Genomic DNA, 18,106 nt, shown 5'->3' on the forward strand with positions numbered 1-18,106 from the left:
TGTCTTGTGGTACTCGGGAGAAGTGTGCCCTGTTCTGGAGATCTTTGAGCTTAGTATATTTTTAGTCATTATTGTATTTTATATAATGAGTACAGTGATGCCCAACCTAATTCGACCTGCGGGCCATTTTAATTTCTGACACTCGTGTCGAGGGCCACATGAACGAAAAGATACACACAAAAAAAAAAGAAATCAAATTTACCTGAATATGAAACTATTTGATTAGAAACCCATGGATCTAGAACCGATACTTACGTTAAGGAATTGGATATCTGAAGCTTTTTTCTTCTTCAAGAAAATGGCTTAATTTCTGTACTTTAAATAAGAGCAACATTTTAGCTAGCTTTACCACTGACTCATTTTCTTGTCGCTTTTTCATAAATATTCCTATTGATCCTCCAATCTGTGGTCGTAGTTTAACAATCTTTTATTCGCGGCTCAAACCAAGAATGTCGTCATGTTTGTTTCATTCTGACGTTTATATGTTGTTCTTTTTTTTTTTTTAAATAGCCACACTTTCTTTACAAATCAAATATGTTGGCTTGTTATCATGCTTCACAAAAAAAAGTTAAGATCTGTTGTTTTTTTTCTGGTAGATTCTCATTTCATAAACACATAAATGTTAACGGTCATGGTACCAATCAAATAATGAAAAAATTGAGGGCCCTAACGTAGGTAAAGATAAATAAGTCAACATTTTTTTTTTTGGAAGGGGGTGTGTGCCTACTCTTTGTGCCAACATTTCGGCGGGCCGGATGGAACAACGTCGCAGGCCGGATCTGGCCCGTGGGCCGTATTTTGGGCATCACTGAATTAGTAGATATAGCCTCAAATGATTGCCAGGCAGTATATTTTTACCCTTATATTCTGCATCCTGGGGTACTCTCAAAGTGACATATTTTTATAGCCTTGTCTCTGAGGGATTCAACTCTGTATTGAATCATCAGATAGGCTTTACCGAACGAATGTCTATAGGTGAGATTCTATGAAGCTTGTAGGCTCATAGGTTTCCCTGAAGCTTATATTTCATCATGACCCTTTTGTTGTTTTTTTTTGGCTAAAAGTGGCTAGTGTCAGCCTGAAGCCTGTGACCCCGGAGTGGCCAAAAGTGGTCATGTGTTGACCTGAGGCCTGTGACCTTCATTTTTCTACACTGATGTGTGTTCCCAGAATGTGACGATAGTGTATATAATATATTATATGACTAGGGCCGTGTGCCATACTATTTTTGAATGTGTAACTTTTATTTATTTTGTGTGGAGAAGGCCTGTGAGTTGATGGACATTTATTTTACTCATGTAAATAAACTTTGTATATATGTTTACCTGCAACTTTGTTAAGTCTTGTTTCGCATACATTAGTTTAATTGTGTACCTGGAGGTTATACTTAACCCTTAAAGTGCAGAACTGTTTTACAATGAGTGCATACACAATTCTGATTTTTAGAGGATAAACTACCACACGCGTTTTAAGGGTTAATAACCTAGGAAATACAAGTAGGGGCAAATATGGCACTGGACGAACGTGACAGCACACATTTAACACTGATCTATTGATCTAAAATACCTAAATCTAGCATTAGGTCTAATTGAATCTTTTTAGCTATACCCGCTAACAGGTAAATTAATTGATCAAAATTTTGTTATGTAGAATGGGGTGCTCTTTAAGAATCAATCCCCATTATGTAACCTGGGGTACTCTTACAAGCAACCTCATTCAATATGTAACACCAGTGCAAGCCCAGAACAAGACGGAGAGGACAGTGCAAGAGTTGATAAGGCGGTAAGGTTGCTATTAGAGAAATATTTGCAGTCTCTGTTACATGTTGCTAATTGTACAGTATTAGCTGTGATTTTATTGGACATTAAACTATTGCGTTATTTTGGAGTCCTGAGTTGTCAAGTTCTTTAAGTTGGTGGTGTTGTGTGGTGCAGTTTGGAGAGATCCTGAATAGTGAGAAATGTTACAATATTTATAAATAAAAGTTTTATTCAAGTTTTGTTTTTTAACAAATCTGTTCAAGTTTATTTAAGTCTTTTTCACTAATAATTTATTAATCTTACATCTGTTTAATTGTACTAGCCATTTGGAGCTACAAACCAATGACCGAGCAAGAACAGTAACAAACTAAGAAAAATGAATTTCACTTGCCAAGGCTTATAAGGAAAATATTTTAAGACCTTCGGTTGTAAATAGTAAATGAGCCATCCCCTGATTAAAAAAAAAATTAGCCTATCTTTGTTTCAAAAGTTGATCTATTTCTCAAATAAAGATATAAATGTATAAGTGTTGTTGTTTTTTTTTAAATCTTTAATGACCCAATAAGTTTAAAAAAATTTTTTTACCTGGAAATATACTGTAAGTGAATTCATCCAAAACAGCTGTCTCAAGTGGCTCCTCTGCTTCTTGTTTTTCTTCTACAGAATCAAATTGCTTTTCTTCTTTACTCTCAGGCTTAGTCTATAAATATATGGGTAAAAAGAAATTTAAATTTTACTATCATAAATTACACACAGATCAGATCTGGTGAGATAATTCTCTATGGTTTGTATAACATTTGAGAATGTTTTCACAACATTGATGTATCAGGATTAGTAGCACTTCTCTAGGACAAAATTTTTTTTTAGGGATGAAATTTGACTGCCATCCGAAAACCTCAATCAACCATCAAAAGGTCGGACCAACGCAGAAATCATTGGCTATTTAAAATTTATTTTTTAGATTCTTTTTCTCCGATTCGTGTTTTTTATTGCTTAATTTTTTATCTAGAATAGTTTTCCTTGAATTTCCTTCATTCAATATGTTTTTATTTTGTTCAAAGTTTTTAAAGAAATTACATTTGTTTTTTTACAGTGTGCATATTTTTTTAACATGGAGCTTCAACCAGGGCCATCTAAACTTTGTAGATCTAAATATTTCTTTGATGACGAAGTGTAATAATTCAGATGACAGTGATTTTGTTCTATCTGATGGTGATATTGATTCTAAATCTAATGATATAGTCAATATAGATCTAGTAAATTAATGTATAGATCTAGACCAGCTGAAGAAAACAGCACACTTTTTTTCCTTGGCACAGTCTGCAAAAGAGCTCACAGCTCAGCAGCAATAAAGCTGGCTAGAAGAAGAAGAAGAAGAATAGATCTAGTAATGATGAAGTTAATCATCTGATGAAGCAGCCCCGTCCCCAGCTTAAGTTCAAAGTAGATCTAGAACTAACTTAGCTGTCTCTACATCATCTAGATCTAAATCTAATCAGATAGAGGTACATCTCTAAATCTAGGCACTGAAACAGAACAATTTCAGATTTGTTCCACCAAGAAATGTGGGTGTCAACTTATACTTAGTCAGCAATGCATCTAATGAGCTGGAATGTTGTGTTTTTTTTCATTGACAATGACGTTGTTGATAGTCTTGTCAGCAAAATAAATAGCTATGCTGACCATAGGATTAAATTGAACAGCCCTGCTAGAATAAGATCCATTTTCAGAGAATGGAGACCTATAACTATAAAGAATAACAGTATGTAAACACTGTAGGTCAGGGAGAACGGTTTATGTTTGCGCTGGATGGGAGTGAACCCACACATTCATTTTGACTGCTTCCATGAATATTGCAGCTAGAAGGAATATTTATAATATACTAGTACATGAAGAACTTTAGAAGAAAATACTATATATATATATATGCTGTACAGTTGGACTAGTTTTAGGGTAAAAGTTTTTTGTTCCAAGTGTGTTGCTTTTTTTATGGGCTTTTTCGTTAAAGTAGTGACATTGGAGTATTAGTTCCAGTTTATTATTTTTTGTGTCTATTGCTGTTTCTTCTATGGTGTTCTGTAAACAAATGGATAAAAATGAGAAAAAAAAGTTGTTTGGATTCAATTTGGACAATAAATTTTTTATAACATGCACTTGGATGGATATTTTTAATGTCAGTTGGTGAGTTTTTTTTTTATTTTAATTTTTATATTGAAAACCCAAAACTACAACAACATGATTTGCAAACTAGAAAGCTTAACAAATAGAGAGAGCATCTATTTCTCTTTAATTCTATATCAAATTTATTATTTTCCAATAATAAATAAAAAAGTTATACAAGTTATATCGAAGCAAAGTAGCCACTCTATACAAGTTATATCGAAGCAAAGTAGCGCACTCGGAAATGGCGGAAAAATTAATTCCGGCCAAAGGTAGAAAATAATTCCGGAGTCAAAGAGTTAGAACATTACAAATGGTTGCTATTCCATTTTTTTTTAACAAGAAACATTCTTAGAGATTTCTTCATAACATGTATTTTCTGTGGTGGCAATGTACATTTTTAGTTCCTATGTGTATCTTATAGATACTGAGTCATAGTGTGCATTTAAGGTAATGTTTTACTCTTTTATTAACTGTGCTTAAATCCTCCTCATAAACAGAGCCTGTAATATACAGGCCTGTTTGTATGTTTAGTTGACATTTGCTTCCTAAATAATGGCTTTTGGATTGGAATAGACCTATTAGTGTTTTTTTCTTTGAAGAACAGTTTTTATCAACTATGTAGTTTCCTTGGCTTTTACGACCCAAATAGCTTAAATTTACAAACTTTTCACAGCTCTGTGAGAATTATCTTCACTGAATATACCGTAAATCTAGACTTTAGATCTAAGTCACTAAAATTTGCAGACTTTTCACAGCAGTTAGAGAATTATCTTCACTAGATTCTAGTGATTTAGGATAAATCTAGACTAGATCTAACTCACTAAAATTGGGGACTTTTCACGACTGTGTGAGAATCTTCACAGCATTTACCGTAGATAAGACTTTTAAGTCACTAAAAATCGCAGACTTTTCACGACTGTGAGAGAATTATCTTCACTAGATTCTAGTGATTTAGCGTAAATCTAGACTCTAGATCTAACTCACTAAATTCGCTGACTTTACACGGCTGTGTGAGAATGATATTCCTTGAGATTCTAGTGATTTAGCGTAAATCTAGAATCTAGCGTATTTCTATAAAAATCTAGAAATAACATGAACAGAGATCATCAAATTGACAAAATTCACTGAGTTTTCTGGTTAGGTGCAAATTATCTTCACTAGATCTAACTTAGATCTAAATCTAGTTACTATTTTTAGCTAGATGATTTATGGACTTTCCATGCGAAGTCACTCTATCTGTTACAACAAGAAGATTTTAGGTGTGTGAGGGCCCGGAGGGGTGTAGTCTACATATTAGGCTGGTAATTGCTCTAGTTACAGACAATAGTCACTAGATTTAGCGCGTCTTCAGTTGTAACAATGACAGGAAACAACTATTTATATGCTGCTTTCAGAAAAATAATTCCAGGTTAGATGCTTGCTTGAACCAAGGCCATCTTCAATCAGGAGATTGTGCTTCACAAGTGGGTGAAAGGCGGTGTAGATGCGTCACTGGTCGGAACATTTACACAGCCAGCCCGTAACGTGATGCGATTAGAATGCCTAGTTACACTGCTACGAACCCTGTGTAGTGTACTGCCTTATACCAAAGAAAGTATTACCTGGTCAGTTGACAAAACAGCATTCTCTCCTAATGACATGGCAATGGCCCTCATCATTTGGTCCTCATCATTCAAGTCTACATCCATAGCACCAACTATTGACTTAAAGAAATATTCACAATATTCTTATTTCAAGTTATTTCATTACATTTAAGGGGAAACTGATGTTTTTCCAAATTTGAGTAAGCATTTTATCATTTTTTATTTAAATGCTTAGAAACATTTTTGTTTAATAATAGTAAATTCTTGACATCTTTTAAAAAAAAAAGGGTTTTGTTTATTAAGGTTGAGCATACATCAATTCCGTCAACTATACTGAAAGCATATCTAGATCCTAACAATCATATTGCTTCATTCTTACAGTGGCTATTAGGCTTAGTGATGGCCTAATCCATAGCTATGATAGTCACTGGAACAATTATATAGATCTAAAAACATTAGGATAACCAACTTGAGAAAATGAAGATTGACACTTTTCTTAAATTTTTAATTGAAGGAGGCAAAAATAAATATATAAATACATCCTTTTTTATTGTGCAACTATGTTAGTAATACACATCTTTCACAGATATGTGGTGCCGAAGTGTATACTAAATACCATCATACCAGTTGGTAATACTGAGATCTAGGTCTACATCTACTATCATATTGATCTACCCTAGCATTATAAAAACAAACTATAGGGGGAAAAAAGCATTTTCATCCACACTCCTCCCTGCCGAAAAAGTAAATAGACTGCGAGTCCAACTGATGTTAACAACCTGGTCAGCTACACATTCTAAAACCTTCTAAAAATCTGACTGCTTTGGATGCGCAAAAAATTACTTCAGAAAAAAAACATTAATTACAACGTTATTATTTCAAATAAAATATAACTGTAATTTAAGACACATGTAAAAAAATTGTCAAAACCATTGGAGTTTCCCTTGAAATAACTTTTTTTTACCGTTCTTAAAATTGAAGTTAAAGTTTAAATATTTTACTGCAAACAATTCTTTTATAAATGTTAATTATCAATCATGACAGATGTTATTAATATTTCTAAAGTGTTTAATTAAAAATGTTTAGCATTTTCTTCTTTCATACTTTCATTCACAAGAAATGTATTTATTTTTATACATGATTTTTTTTTTAATTAAGTATAGTTGACATTTACCTTTTTTTAAATAAATAAGCCATAAAAAGACAAAGAAAATATCTAGCTTATTATTGAAATAAATATACAGGTTTATAATTAACCATGGCTAAACTTATATAAAACATATAAAAAAGCACATATTTACATTGTGTGTAGCTATGGGAGCTGGATTAGTCAGAATATAATCTGTAGCCTGTTCTAAATTGCTTGTATTATTTAAAGCTACTGTAGCTTGTTCTCTAGTGAATCCCATGTCCATCAGCTAAAATATTATGTATAAGAAAATTAAAGATTCAGTAATAAATTATCTTTAAATATTTAGCAAAATTATCTTTTCAGAAAGTTCAGTAAGCTTAAAAAAAACATACTTTGTGTCTATGCATATATAGGCATCACATAGACTAGTGTTATTTTCTGTCTGTATTACAAGATCATGTACGTAGGCTGAGTGATTAAAAATCAAAATTTGTATATATAATATATATATATATATACTAGTAATAAATGTTACTGGCCTGTTGTAAATGAGCTTGATTAATCACAGTTTCTAAAGGCCGTCTGCTTGCACTGGAAGGGGCGGTTGCTAATGAAACTGATCCTAAACCAGATGGTCCAGCACCACTCAGATCAACAGCAGCATCCCCGGATGAACCTGAACTTTTCTCCTTATCCTTTTCAAGATATTTCTGCATTAAAAAAAAGTTATTTTTGAACAAGAATCACCATCATTAAAATGTAGCAGGTGGGGGAAAAAATGTTTCAGGTGGGGGGAAAAAGTTAATCACCTTAATTTTAGCTTCCCCATCAATGATGTGACATAAAATCATTAAAATAGATTCTGAAATGCGGCTTCCGTGTACAGTGAGAGGCTTTTTGTTCCATAAATTCATCACAGCATTAAATGCTGCCTAAAGAAAGAAAAAGAAAATGTGTGTCAGTATAATCACAGTAATCTATGTAAAGTCAGAAACAAAACTTTTGACAACACAAACTACCTTTTGAGTGCTGATAAGATATTGTACAGGATTAAATTGTGTGCAACCAGGGGCTTTCTCTTTAGAAGGTAAAGTATGTGGAGATTCTAGAACCGCTTTTGGGTTGATCATTTTCTCTACCAAAGTCAACCATGAGTCTAAAAATTCTCCAGTTCCTTCTGTTCAAATAAAAACAATTTTTAACAAAATGCTGCAAATGCAAAAAAAGAAAGCTATTAATTATAAGAAAAGGAGTGTAAAATTAAATAACTGTTAAATCAATTTTAATATTTACTTTTAACACAAAATCTGCATTCTGAATTATAATAAAATAAAAATAATAATAACAAAAATTTTTCCAAAAGAAAATAAAATTTCTGGGCCTTCTATTCTATTCTCCAACTACAACTCTGATATATGCTTATCAATGAAATCATTACAGAGACCCACTTTTATTTTTCCATTTTTTTCAGCCTAAGTACATGAAATATAAACTACTGCTGAATGCTTAAAGGATAACAAATAAATGCTAACTTAGTCTCAATTTGTGAAGTAAGTTTTATTACAGAAATCCTATGCTTCATCTCAGAAATAACCAAGAAATTAAGACAAAATAACTAACATTTGCAGCTAATGATTTTTACAAGAGTTTATCGAGAAAATAGTAAGTGAAATATTGGACTGATTCTATTGTTCTACACCAATATTAGATAAAGTAAGTTCATCATCACAGAGATTTTAAGTTTAAACCAATATTAATAGAGTATTTTAAATACATGAACAGTACGAAATATTTAGCACTGCCAACAGGGGCTTTCAGAAAGTTTTCTGTTTAAATTTACACATTTTATATTTTGCAGTCTAAAAAAAAAAAAGAAAAACAAGCAATTGAAAAAAGAAAACTTTTTAAACCAAAGCTTATCTAAGGGGAAAAAGTTACTGATTACTTAAAATTACAGGGTTTAGCTAACTTTCTTTTATATAAAACATAATTAATTAATTAGTATTATATGATTAACTAACTGGTTAATTTTTGGATTGATTGAGTATTGACTATAAATATTTATGAGAAAATTTCAACTTGATACGAGAATGGGAAATGGGAGATCAAAATGTAATAAGGGGACTAAATCCATATATATATATATATATTTAATTAAGTAGGCCTATCATCTATTCCCCTTATTTTGAAATCAAACAAAATAAATAATCACCAACAATTAATTAACTTATTGGTTTTTTTTTTTTATTGATTCATGTCTTGTCAGGTTTAATGAATACTAATGCAAAGTTTTAGCTTGATCCAATAATAGGAAATGGGAGAAAAAACATGTTTTAACTTTTTATCAAACAGACAGACAGACAGCTTTGTAATAAGCTTTGTAAAAAAAAATAAAGTACCCCTTACAGACCTTGTGGTTGGTCTATTAGAGCTAATGATGTTAAATTCATCTGTTTCTATGTATGATAGCGAGTCTGCCATGCGGTCAGAACAACAATCAAATGCCTTTAGTTTCCCAGCTAATGTCAGGTATCCATTTGAGTTGTGTGGACTCAGGATGCATTTAAAAACTTAAAACTTTTTTAATAAGTTCAAAATCCCAGTCTTTACAGAGGTTCAAACCAAAGACCCCTTGATTCAGAAATGAAGCGCTCAGCCACCACAACCCATAATAAAAATATTTATCAAATATTATTTGGCAGCACAGTGTATAGAACTTTACAAACATAGGTTAATAGGTCAATTTGCCTTTATTACAAAGCTTATATCAACTCACTCAGTATGGTAAAAAGTTTGTACACGTTATTTCTCCCACACCCAATCTAGGATTAAACTGAAATTTTGCAAAATTATTTATCTTATCTGTCAACACAAGAATCAATAAAACAAATTAACCAATTAGTTACATTAACTATTGGTAATTAATTATTTTGTTTGGTATCGAACAAGGGAAAAACTTCTTGGCAGATGTGGTGGTATAAGTTGAATTAGTCTCCTTGAGGACACTTGAGCCCTGAATAAACATTTTTTTATGCATTTAAAAAATGATCATGAAAAAATTCACTAGGATACCCCCTTCTTCTCTCCCCCCTTTCACAACATGTCCAGACAAGTGATAGGATCATGGCACATTGAGAAAGCTAAAAGCTAAACAAAAAACAATTGGTAAAAATATTTCTAATTGCACATATTTATTATATATAGGTTTATGATGCATATAATTACATTACTGATCCAAACTTATTGATATAATTACACTTAATATAAACTTTTTTTTTTTTTTAAATATTTTTTTTATGTTTTTTGTCTATATTCCTATTCATATCAACATCAAATTTATTACAAAAGTAGCAAAAAAAAAGAAGAAAAAGATTTATATTTAGAAAATGAAAATTAAAAAAAAAAACTTCTCAGATTTAGTGTGATCTTCAGCTACAAGTCTGTTATATGCTTGTCTATGATCATCATCACAGAAATTTGAATCAATATTAACAGAGTAGTATTTTACATTCATAAAATAAAATAAGGACAAATTATTTAGCACTGTCAACGTCTTGTGATATTTCAGAAATTATCTCTATTCTGACTGTTAAAATTAATGCAAAAAATACTGCAGATTTTCATCAAAATAAATAGTTAAATAAGTAAAGAACCCCTTTTACAATTTGAGGTCTATTAAGGCAGATGATGTAAAGATCATCTGTTTCTATGGACAACAGCACAATGTGGCCAGTACAAAAACCAACTGCCTTTACTTCCCCAGCTAATGTCAGGTATTCATTAGAGCTGTGTAAAAAATCCCAAAGATTGAAATCTAAGTCTTTAACCAGATTAAAACCCAAGACCCCTAGATTTGGAAGAATGTGCTATATTACTCAGCTACCATACACCTTTAAAAGAAATATTTATCATATAATTTTGCAGAATAGTGTATATAATAAATTAATAGGTGAATATGACCACTTTTTAAGATTTGACTCCGATCATATCAACATACAATTCATTACTAGCAGGTAAAAAAAACAACTGAATTATATTAAGAAAATTAACATTCTTTAAAAAAATTACTTTTGGATCTTCTCAGTCTTATTGCAATCTTCAAGTACAAGTCTGTTATATGCTTGTCTTTGAACATCATCACAGAGATCCCAAGTTTAATCAATATTAAAAATGAGTATTATAAAATACAAAGTAAAATAAAAAAATTTAAAGTATTGCTTTTAAGATTACCTATAAAAATACAAAATTACTGTAGTTCTTCAGTCAGAAGAAATATTTATAATTTTTTTCAGGAAGTAAGTGTATATAACTTAACAAATTATTAAGTGAATTTGGCTTTTTTTTTTAAGCTATGATTCCTATTCATATCAGCATCCATTTCATGACAAGTAGCAAAAATAATTTGAATTATATTTACAAAATTAACATTTCATCAAAAAATACTTTTTTGATCCTCCCAGTCTTACTGTAAAAAACTGAATTATATTAAAAAATTATTTCTTTTAAAAAATTACTTTTTGGATCTTCTCAGTCTTATTGCAATCTTCAATTACAAGTCTGTTATATGCTTGTCTTTTATCATCATCACAGAGATCCCAGGTTTAACAAATATTAACAGAGTAGGCCTTTCTCAAATGTATAAATACAAAAGCAAAATAAAAGTCAAAATGTTTAACACTGCCAACACGTCTTTCTGAAAGTATTGCTTTTGTAACCTATAAAAATGCAAAGTGAATGTAGTATTCAAGTTAAAAGAAATATTTATCTGACTAGTTTTTAGCAACAAAGTGTATATAACTTCATCAACAAATTAATAAGTGAATCTGTCTAAAATACGTTAAGGATCCTCTCAGATTTAATGTGATCTTCAGCTAAAAGTCTGTTATATGCTTGTCTTTGATCATCATCACAGAGATCCCAGAGATGTAATATTTTTCATACATAAAAAATATAAAAATACTTTTTTTAAAAAAAGCTTAAATTAAACTTGTATCAATTAGTTTGAATCAGTGAGGTAATTAAATTTGTAATAGATCTAAAACAGTGTTTACCAAACTGTGTTCCACAAAACCCTAGTGTTACAAGAACTACTGGAAAAATCACACAATTTTTATACAAATTCTTTACTTATGTTATTAATATATACTAATTATTTATATTTTAACCAATTTTTCAAGGAATAAATTGGTTGTATTGCTATGTAGTAAGGGCCTATCAATTCATTTGAGAATATCTTTCAAGTAAAAACATTATTCAAAAGCTTCTTAAAAATTAAATATTTTTGTGTCAAATATACAAAGAGCCTTTAACCATCTATCTCTTGATGTTTTATCCGTTATCCTGATTAAAACAGTCCAACAACAAGAGGTCTTGATTAATAGGAAGATAAAAACTGATGGAGCAAGAAGTATGACAGGAAAAAATTAAGGGGCAACTTAGATTCTTTGGCGCAAAATAAACCACAATTCTTAAGTTTCACTGCATAATACACCAAGTAGCATTTTGTGTCCAAACAGCTCCAGACGAAATAGTTGAGGTCATGAATTTGGTAATCAAGATCTTGTCAAAAGAACTCTACCATCGTCAGTATTAAGAATTCTTAACAAAATGGAGACTCAGTATTCCAACCTCCTCCTTTACAATAAAATGTGATGGCTTTCCAAAGGTAAGGTGTTGAAACGTTTTGCTTTTGCTTTGTGCTTGAATGAATTAAATACATTCCTAAATGAAAAAGGCATTTCTCACTTGAATTAGAGAATGACAAAAAGTTGCAAGCATTTTACTTTATGGAGGATATAACAGAGAAATTAAATGAGCTGAATCTAAAACTGCAAGGAAAGTAAAACCCAGCCTATGTTTTGGTAGAAGAATTTGTTTGTTTTGATAAGAAATGTATTCTTTTTGCAAAAGATATTCAGTGCGGCCAATTACTTTTTCAATTTGTAAAGCAATATTGCGATAAAACCAGTGCAACTGCAACTGTTGACACAAGTTACTTCAGCACATTTATAAAGAAAAATTAAAGATAAATTTATTGACAGATTTGAGCAATTCAAAACCAACAAAACGATTTTAGCATTTATAAAAAAAAACCTAACACTAATAGTACTGAAATCCACATCGAGCCATTTGGAATTGATAGTGGATCTCTAGAAATGCAATTCATCGATTTACAAAGCTTTACTTTGAGTAGTGGAAAATTTAGAGTTGAAAATCAGGTTTGAAGAGTTGAAGGTCCAGAAATGTATGTAATGCATCAAAAGTGGACAGCTTCAAAAGAAATGCTGTGAGATTAGGCACTTATATTCAACACATGGAATAGTCTTCCAGAATGCTACAGTCTGGTGCAAAAGTTGGCATTTGGAAGGCTGACTATCGCCACATCGACATATTCGTGCGAGCATGAATAGCCAACTAACAAATGAAAATATAGAGTCGTGTTTGAAACTAAAAACAAGTTAATGAGTTCCAAACTTTCTAAAACCATACAGAGCCATAGTTAGCACAGAATTTGTTTGCTCAATTGTTTGTTATTGAAGTACAAGTTAGTGTATGTAAATGTTTAATTTTTAAATGTTATAATTAAATAAAAAAGTAATTATCTAATAATACCATATATATATCATATATAATTATATAGTGTAAAACACTATTTATATAAACATAAATTGATATTCTTTCTTATGATTCGATTTTGTTTTTTTTATCAAAAAAACTTTATGTGAGTACTATTTATTGTTTAGAAGAAAAAAAAATCTTGTGGCTCTTTAAAAACTTTGAAATTTTGTAAATTGTAATTTTGGCTCTTCCAACTCAAAAGGTTGCCTACCCCTGTCCTGGAGGGATCATGTCTCCAATCAAGACGTTTTGCAATAGAATAATATGCATAGCATCTATGCTCTCCTGACACAGAGAAGACTACGCTGGCTCGGACATGACACCCGCATGCCTAACGGTAGAATCAAGAAAGATATCTTATATGCTGAGCTTGTGGAGGGAGTCAGACCCAAGGGCTGCCCAAGACTAACATATAGAGATGTCTGCAAGCGAGACATGAGAACCACATGCATCAACGAAAGTATGTAGGAGGAAATAGCCCAATACTGTGCGTGCTGGTACGATCCTCACTGAGAACAAAAGAAATAAAGCAGCCTTATTTAAAACTAAGAAAAAGAAAGTTGCCCTATCAGCTAGCTATAAAACAGATGCATACACTTGCATGAACTGTGACAAAATCTATCACTCCAGAATTGGCTTTGATTTATTTATTAAATTTATTCAAAATTATCCATTGTCAATGAAATCTTTTAATATAGATCTAGATTCTAACGATATATCTAATCTATTGATCTCTACCTACTCAAGATCTCTCAGCATAAGATCATGGTCATCTTGATTTAGACTTTTAGTTTTAGTCTCACTAATTGTTCTGATCTAGAAATGAGATTTAGACCTAGATCTAGACTATTCTATAGATCTAGGTCTTAAGACTAGACCTTAGCTACTAGCTAGTTCAAAATGTGCAAAGGCAAAGCGCATACTAAGGCATGATACTGATAGGCCATAGGCTGCCATAGCAGACCCAGCGGCTGGGCACACCAGTCATTCAAGTCCAGGAATTATTCACGGTCTAAGATGGGGGGGCCCTTTTGTCTGAAAAAAAAAATGGATCTGACAAAATTACCATCATTGCATGTGGTCAGCTTTAATGCCTTTAGTTCCCCAGCTAAGGTCAGGCCTCAATTATAATTGTGTAGTCTCAGGATGTGTTAAAAATCAAAGTCTTCCCAGAGATACATACCCAAACACGTTCTACCACCACACCAAATCAAAAAGAAATATTTGTTAAATATTATTTTGCAGCACAAGGTATATAACTTTATAAACAAATTAATAGGTGAATTCGATTTATATTTTTTTTTTCTATGATTCTTATTCATACATTCATTTCCTTACACAAGAAGCAAAAAGAATTTAAAATAATATTTAGAAACTTAGCACTAAAAAAACTTTAAGGATCTTCTCAGATTTAGTGTAATCTTCAGCTACAAGTCTGTTATATGCTTGTCTTTAATCATCATCACAGAGATCCCAAGTTTAATCAATATTAACAGAGTATTTTAAATACATAAAAGTAAAATAAAGGACAAAATATTTAGCACTGCCAGCATGTCTTGTTTGGCCACCGCACACCCTGAAAAACCCTTTTCCCTTCAGCCATCACTCACCCTCAAAAGAATTATCTATCATATAATTATGCAGCACAGTGTATATAACTTTATAAACAAATTAATAGGTGAATTTTATTTTTTTTTGGCTATGATTCCTATTCATATCAATATCCCAATTTATTAATAGTAGCAAAAAGAATTTGAATTATATTTAGAAACTTAGCAATTCTGAAAAAAAACTTTAAGGATCTTCTCAGATTTAGTGTGATCTTCAGCTACAAGTCTGTTATATGCTTGTCTTTAATCATCATCACAGAGATCCCAAGTTTTAATCAATATTGAAATACATAAAATACAAAGGACAAAATATTTAGCACTGTCAACTTTCTGAAAATACTGCTTTTGTGATTACATAAAAAAGTGCAAAATTATTATAGATTTCAAGTCAAAAGAAATATTTATCAGATTACTTTGCAACATAGTTTATATAAATACAAATTAATTGGTGAATCTGTTCTCTGATTCCTTTTCATAACTGCATTTCATTCATTATTAGTAGCAAAAATTTGAATATTTAGAAAACTAGAAGTTCTATGGATGGCTGCCAGGTCGTGCGGTTTGCGCGCTGGATTGTCGTTTGGATTTATCGATGGTCCCGGGTTCAAACCCTGCCCGCTCCCATCCCCTGTCGTCCTGCGGGAGGTTTGGACTAGGAAGTAAACTATCTTCAACTCTGAAGGAACATCTGAAATATGTAAAACATTTTACAATCAAACATTCTAAAAAATACTTTAAGGATTCTTTCAGATTTAGTGTGATCTTCAGCTACAAGTCTGTTATATGCTTGTCTTTAATCATCATCACAGAGATCCCAAGTTTTAATCAATATTGAAATACATAAAATACAAAGGACAAAATATTTAGCACTGTCAACTTTCTGAAAATACTGCTTTTGTGATTACATAAAAAAGTACAAAATTATTGTAGATTTCAAGTCAAAAGAAATATTTATCAGATTACTTTGCACTATAGTTTATAAAAATAAAAATTAATTGGTGAATTTGTTCTCCGATTCCTTTTCATAACTGCATTCCATTCATTATTAGTAGCAAAAATTTGAATATTTAGAAAACTAGAAGTTCTAAAAAATACTTATCTTCTTATATGATACAGACGTTAATTCAAAAAAGAAGATTGATTATGTCCTACGCGTCATGCATTTAGTCATGCATATTAACCAATGACTTAAATTCTGCCAAGTCACTGGTTTTCCTGGCTAGCTCAGGCAACCTATTCCATGCTCTAATAGCGTTAGGAAAGAAGGAGCTTTTGTACAAATTTGTCCTAGCATATGGAACGAGAAATGTGGCTTTATCTTTGTGTCTTTCTGAGAATTTTATTTAATTTTGTTTTTGTATTTGAAGATAATGGTTCAGTGTTTTATGTATAGTTGCTACTTTACTTTTGAGCCTTCTGTCCTGAAGGCTTTCTAAATTTAGTGATTTTACTAATGGTGTTCCTCTAGTCAAATGTGAATATTCATTTGTTATGAATCTCACTGCTCTATTTTGTGTCTGTTCCAGTTTCTTAATGTTTTCTTTAGTTGAGGGGTCCCAAACAGGCGATGCATATTCTATTATTGGCCTAACCAAGGTTAAATAACATTTTAGTTTTCTTATTTGATTTATAGAAATTTCTTCTAATAAACCCTAATGCTTTGTTTGATTTTTTTAAATAGTTTCATCAATATGGGGATTCCATGACAGTTTTTCATTTATTATAACACCTAAGTATTTTGCGTTTTTTAGTCTGTGTTACTGGTTTACCATGAATAAGATAAGTGGAATTTATTTGTTTTAGTTTTTTTGTTACTCTTAATAACTGACATTTTTCTGGGTGGAAAGACATGCTCCAATTTGATTCCCATTTCTGTAATTAATCTAATTCTCTTTGTAAAATTTCTATTTCTGTGTCTTGTATTGTTTTTATTGTTCTATATATTTTGCAATCATCAGCAAATAATCTGTCTTTTGTTCCTGAATTAATGCAATTTGGTAAATCATTTATGTAAATTAAAAATAGTAGTGGACCTAAGACTGTTCCTTGTGGTACACCTTAGTTTACTGTTATTGGTGTTGATTTAGAGCCATTTATTACTACAGTTTGTTCTCTCCCTATCAAAAAATCTTTAACCCACTGATGCAATGGACCATTAATGCCGAAATATTTTTGTTTTTTTAAGCAAACTATGGTGGTGAACTTTGTCAAAAGCCTTGGAAAAATCTAGTAAGAATACTTTAAGGATCTTCTCAGATTTAGTGTGATCTTCAGCTACAAGTCTGTTATATGCTTGTCTTTAATCATCATCACAGAGATCCCAAGTTTAATCAATATTGAAACAGAGTATTTTAAATACATAAAATACAAAGAACAAAATATTTAGCACTGTCAACTTTCTGAAAATACTGCTTTTGTGATTACATAAAAAAGTACAAAATTATTGTAGATTTCAGCCAAAAGAAATATTTATCAGATTACTTTGCAACATAGTTTATATAAATACAAATTAATTGGTGAATCTGTTCTCTGATTCCTTTTCATAACTGCATTTCATTCATTATTAGTAGCAAAAATTTGAATATTTAGAAAACTAGAAGTTCTAAAAAATACTTTAAGGATCTTCTCAGATTTAGTGTGATCTTCAGCTACAAGTCTGTTATATGCTTGTCTTTAATCATCATCACAGAGATCCCAAGTTTTAATCAATATTGAAATACATAAAATACAAAGGACAAAATATTTAGCACTGTCAACTTTCTGAAAATACTGCTTTTGTGATTACATAAAAAGTACAAAATTATTGTAGATTTCAAGTCAAAAGAAATATTTATCAGATTACTTTGCACTATAGTTTATAAAAATACAAATTAATTGGTGAATAAAAATACAAATTAATTGGTGAAGTTCTAAAAAAAACTTTAAGGATTCTTTCAGATCAAGTGTGATCTTCAGCTACAAGTCTGTTATATGCTTGTCTTTATGAAGATATAGTTCAATGTGAATCTGTCCTAACTGATGTTATTTAATGTTTATCTAACTGATTTTATTGCTATGTAAAGAGTCTATCTCCCATTCAAACCTTCAACAAAGAAACTTTTCCCTTTAGTTAGATGTATAAGTGCAGTCAATGTGCGTTGCACTTCCTGTGTATAATATAAAACACTGTTGATTTAAATTATATGCATAATAAATAGATTTTTTTCTCTTTAAAACAAAAGTAAACATTTTGTTAAAAAT

General features: G+C 31.0%; 1 protein-coding gene across 5 annotated transcripts in view; it reads right to left on the reverse strand.

The window, feature by feature from the left end:
- The window catches only part of LOC106053306 (E3 ubiquitin-protein ligase HUWE1-like), a 192,890-nt gene that overhangs the window by 91,620 nt on the left and 83,164 nt on the right, over positions 1–18,106 (reverse strand). For all 5 annotated transcript variants that reach the window (XM_056026466.1, XM_056026467.1, XM_056026468.1 and 2 more), the window contains exons 30-35: positions 7,658–7,815; positions 7,448–7,570; positions 7,178–7,348; positions 6,808–6,924; positions 5,525–5,626; positions 2,346–2,460 (exon numbers count right to left, since the gene is read on the reverse strand). In XM_056026466.1, coding sequence (XP_055882441.1) covers positions 2,346–2,460; positions 5,525–5,626; positions 6,808–6,924; positions 7,178–7,348; positions 7,448–7,570; positions 7,658–7,815 — 786 coding nt within the window. The remainder of the gene's footprint in view (positions 1–2,345; positions 2,461–5,524; positions 5,627–6,807; positions 6,925–7,177; positions 7,349–7,447; positions 7,571–7,657; positions 7,816–18,106) is intronic.

The sequence above is a fragment of the Biomphalaria glabrata genome, chromosome 4 (genome assembly GCF_947242115.1).
Source record: "Biomphalaria glabrata chromosome 4, xgBioGlab47.1, whole genome shotgun sequence".
Taxonomy (NCBI): Eukaryota; Metazoa; Mollusca; class Gastropoda; family Planorbidae; genus Biomphalaria; species Biomphalaria glabrata.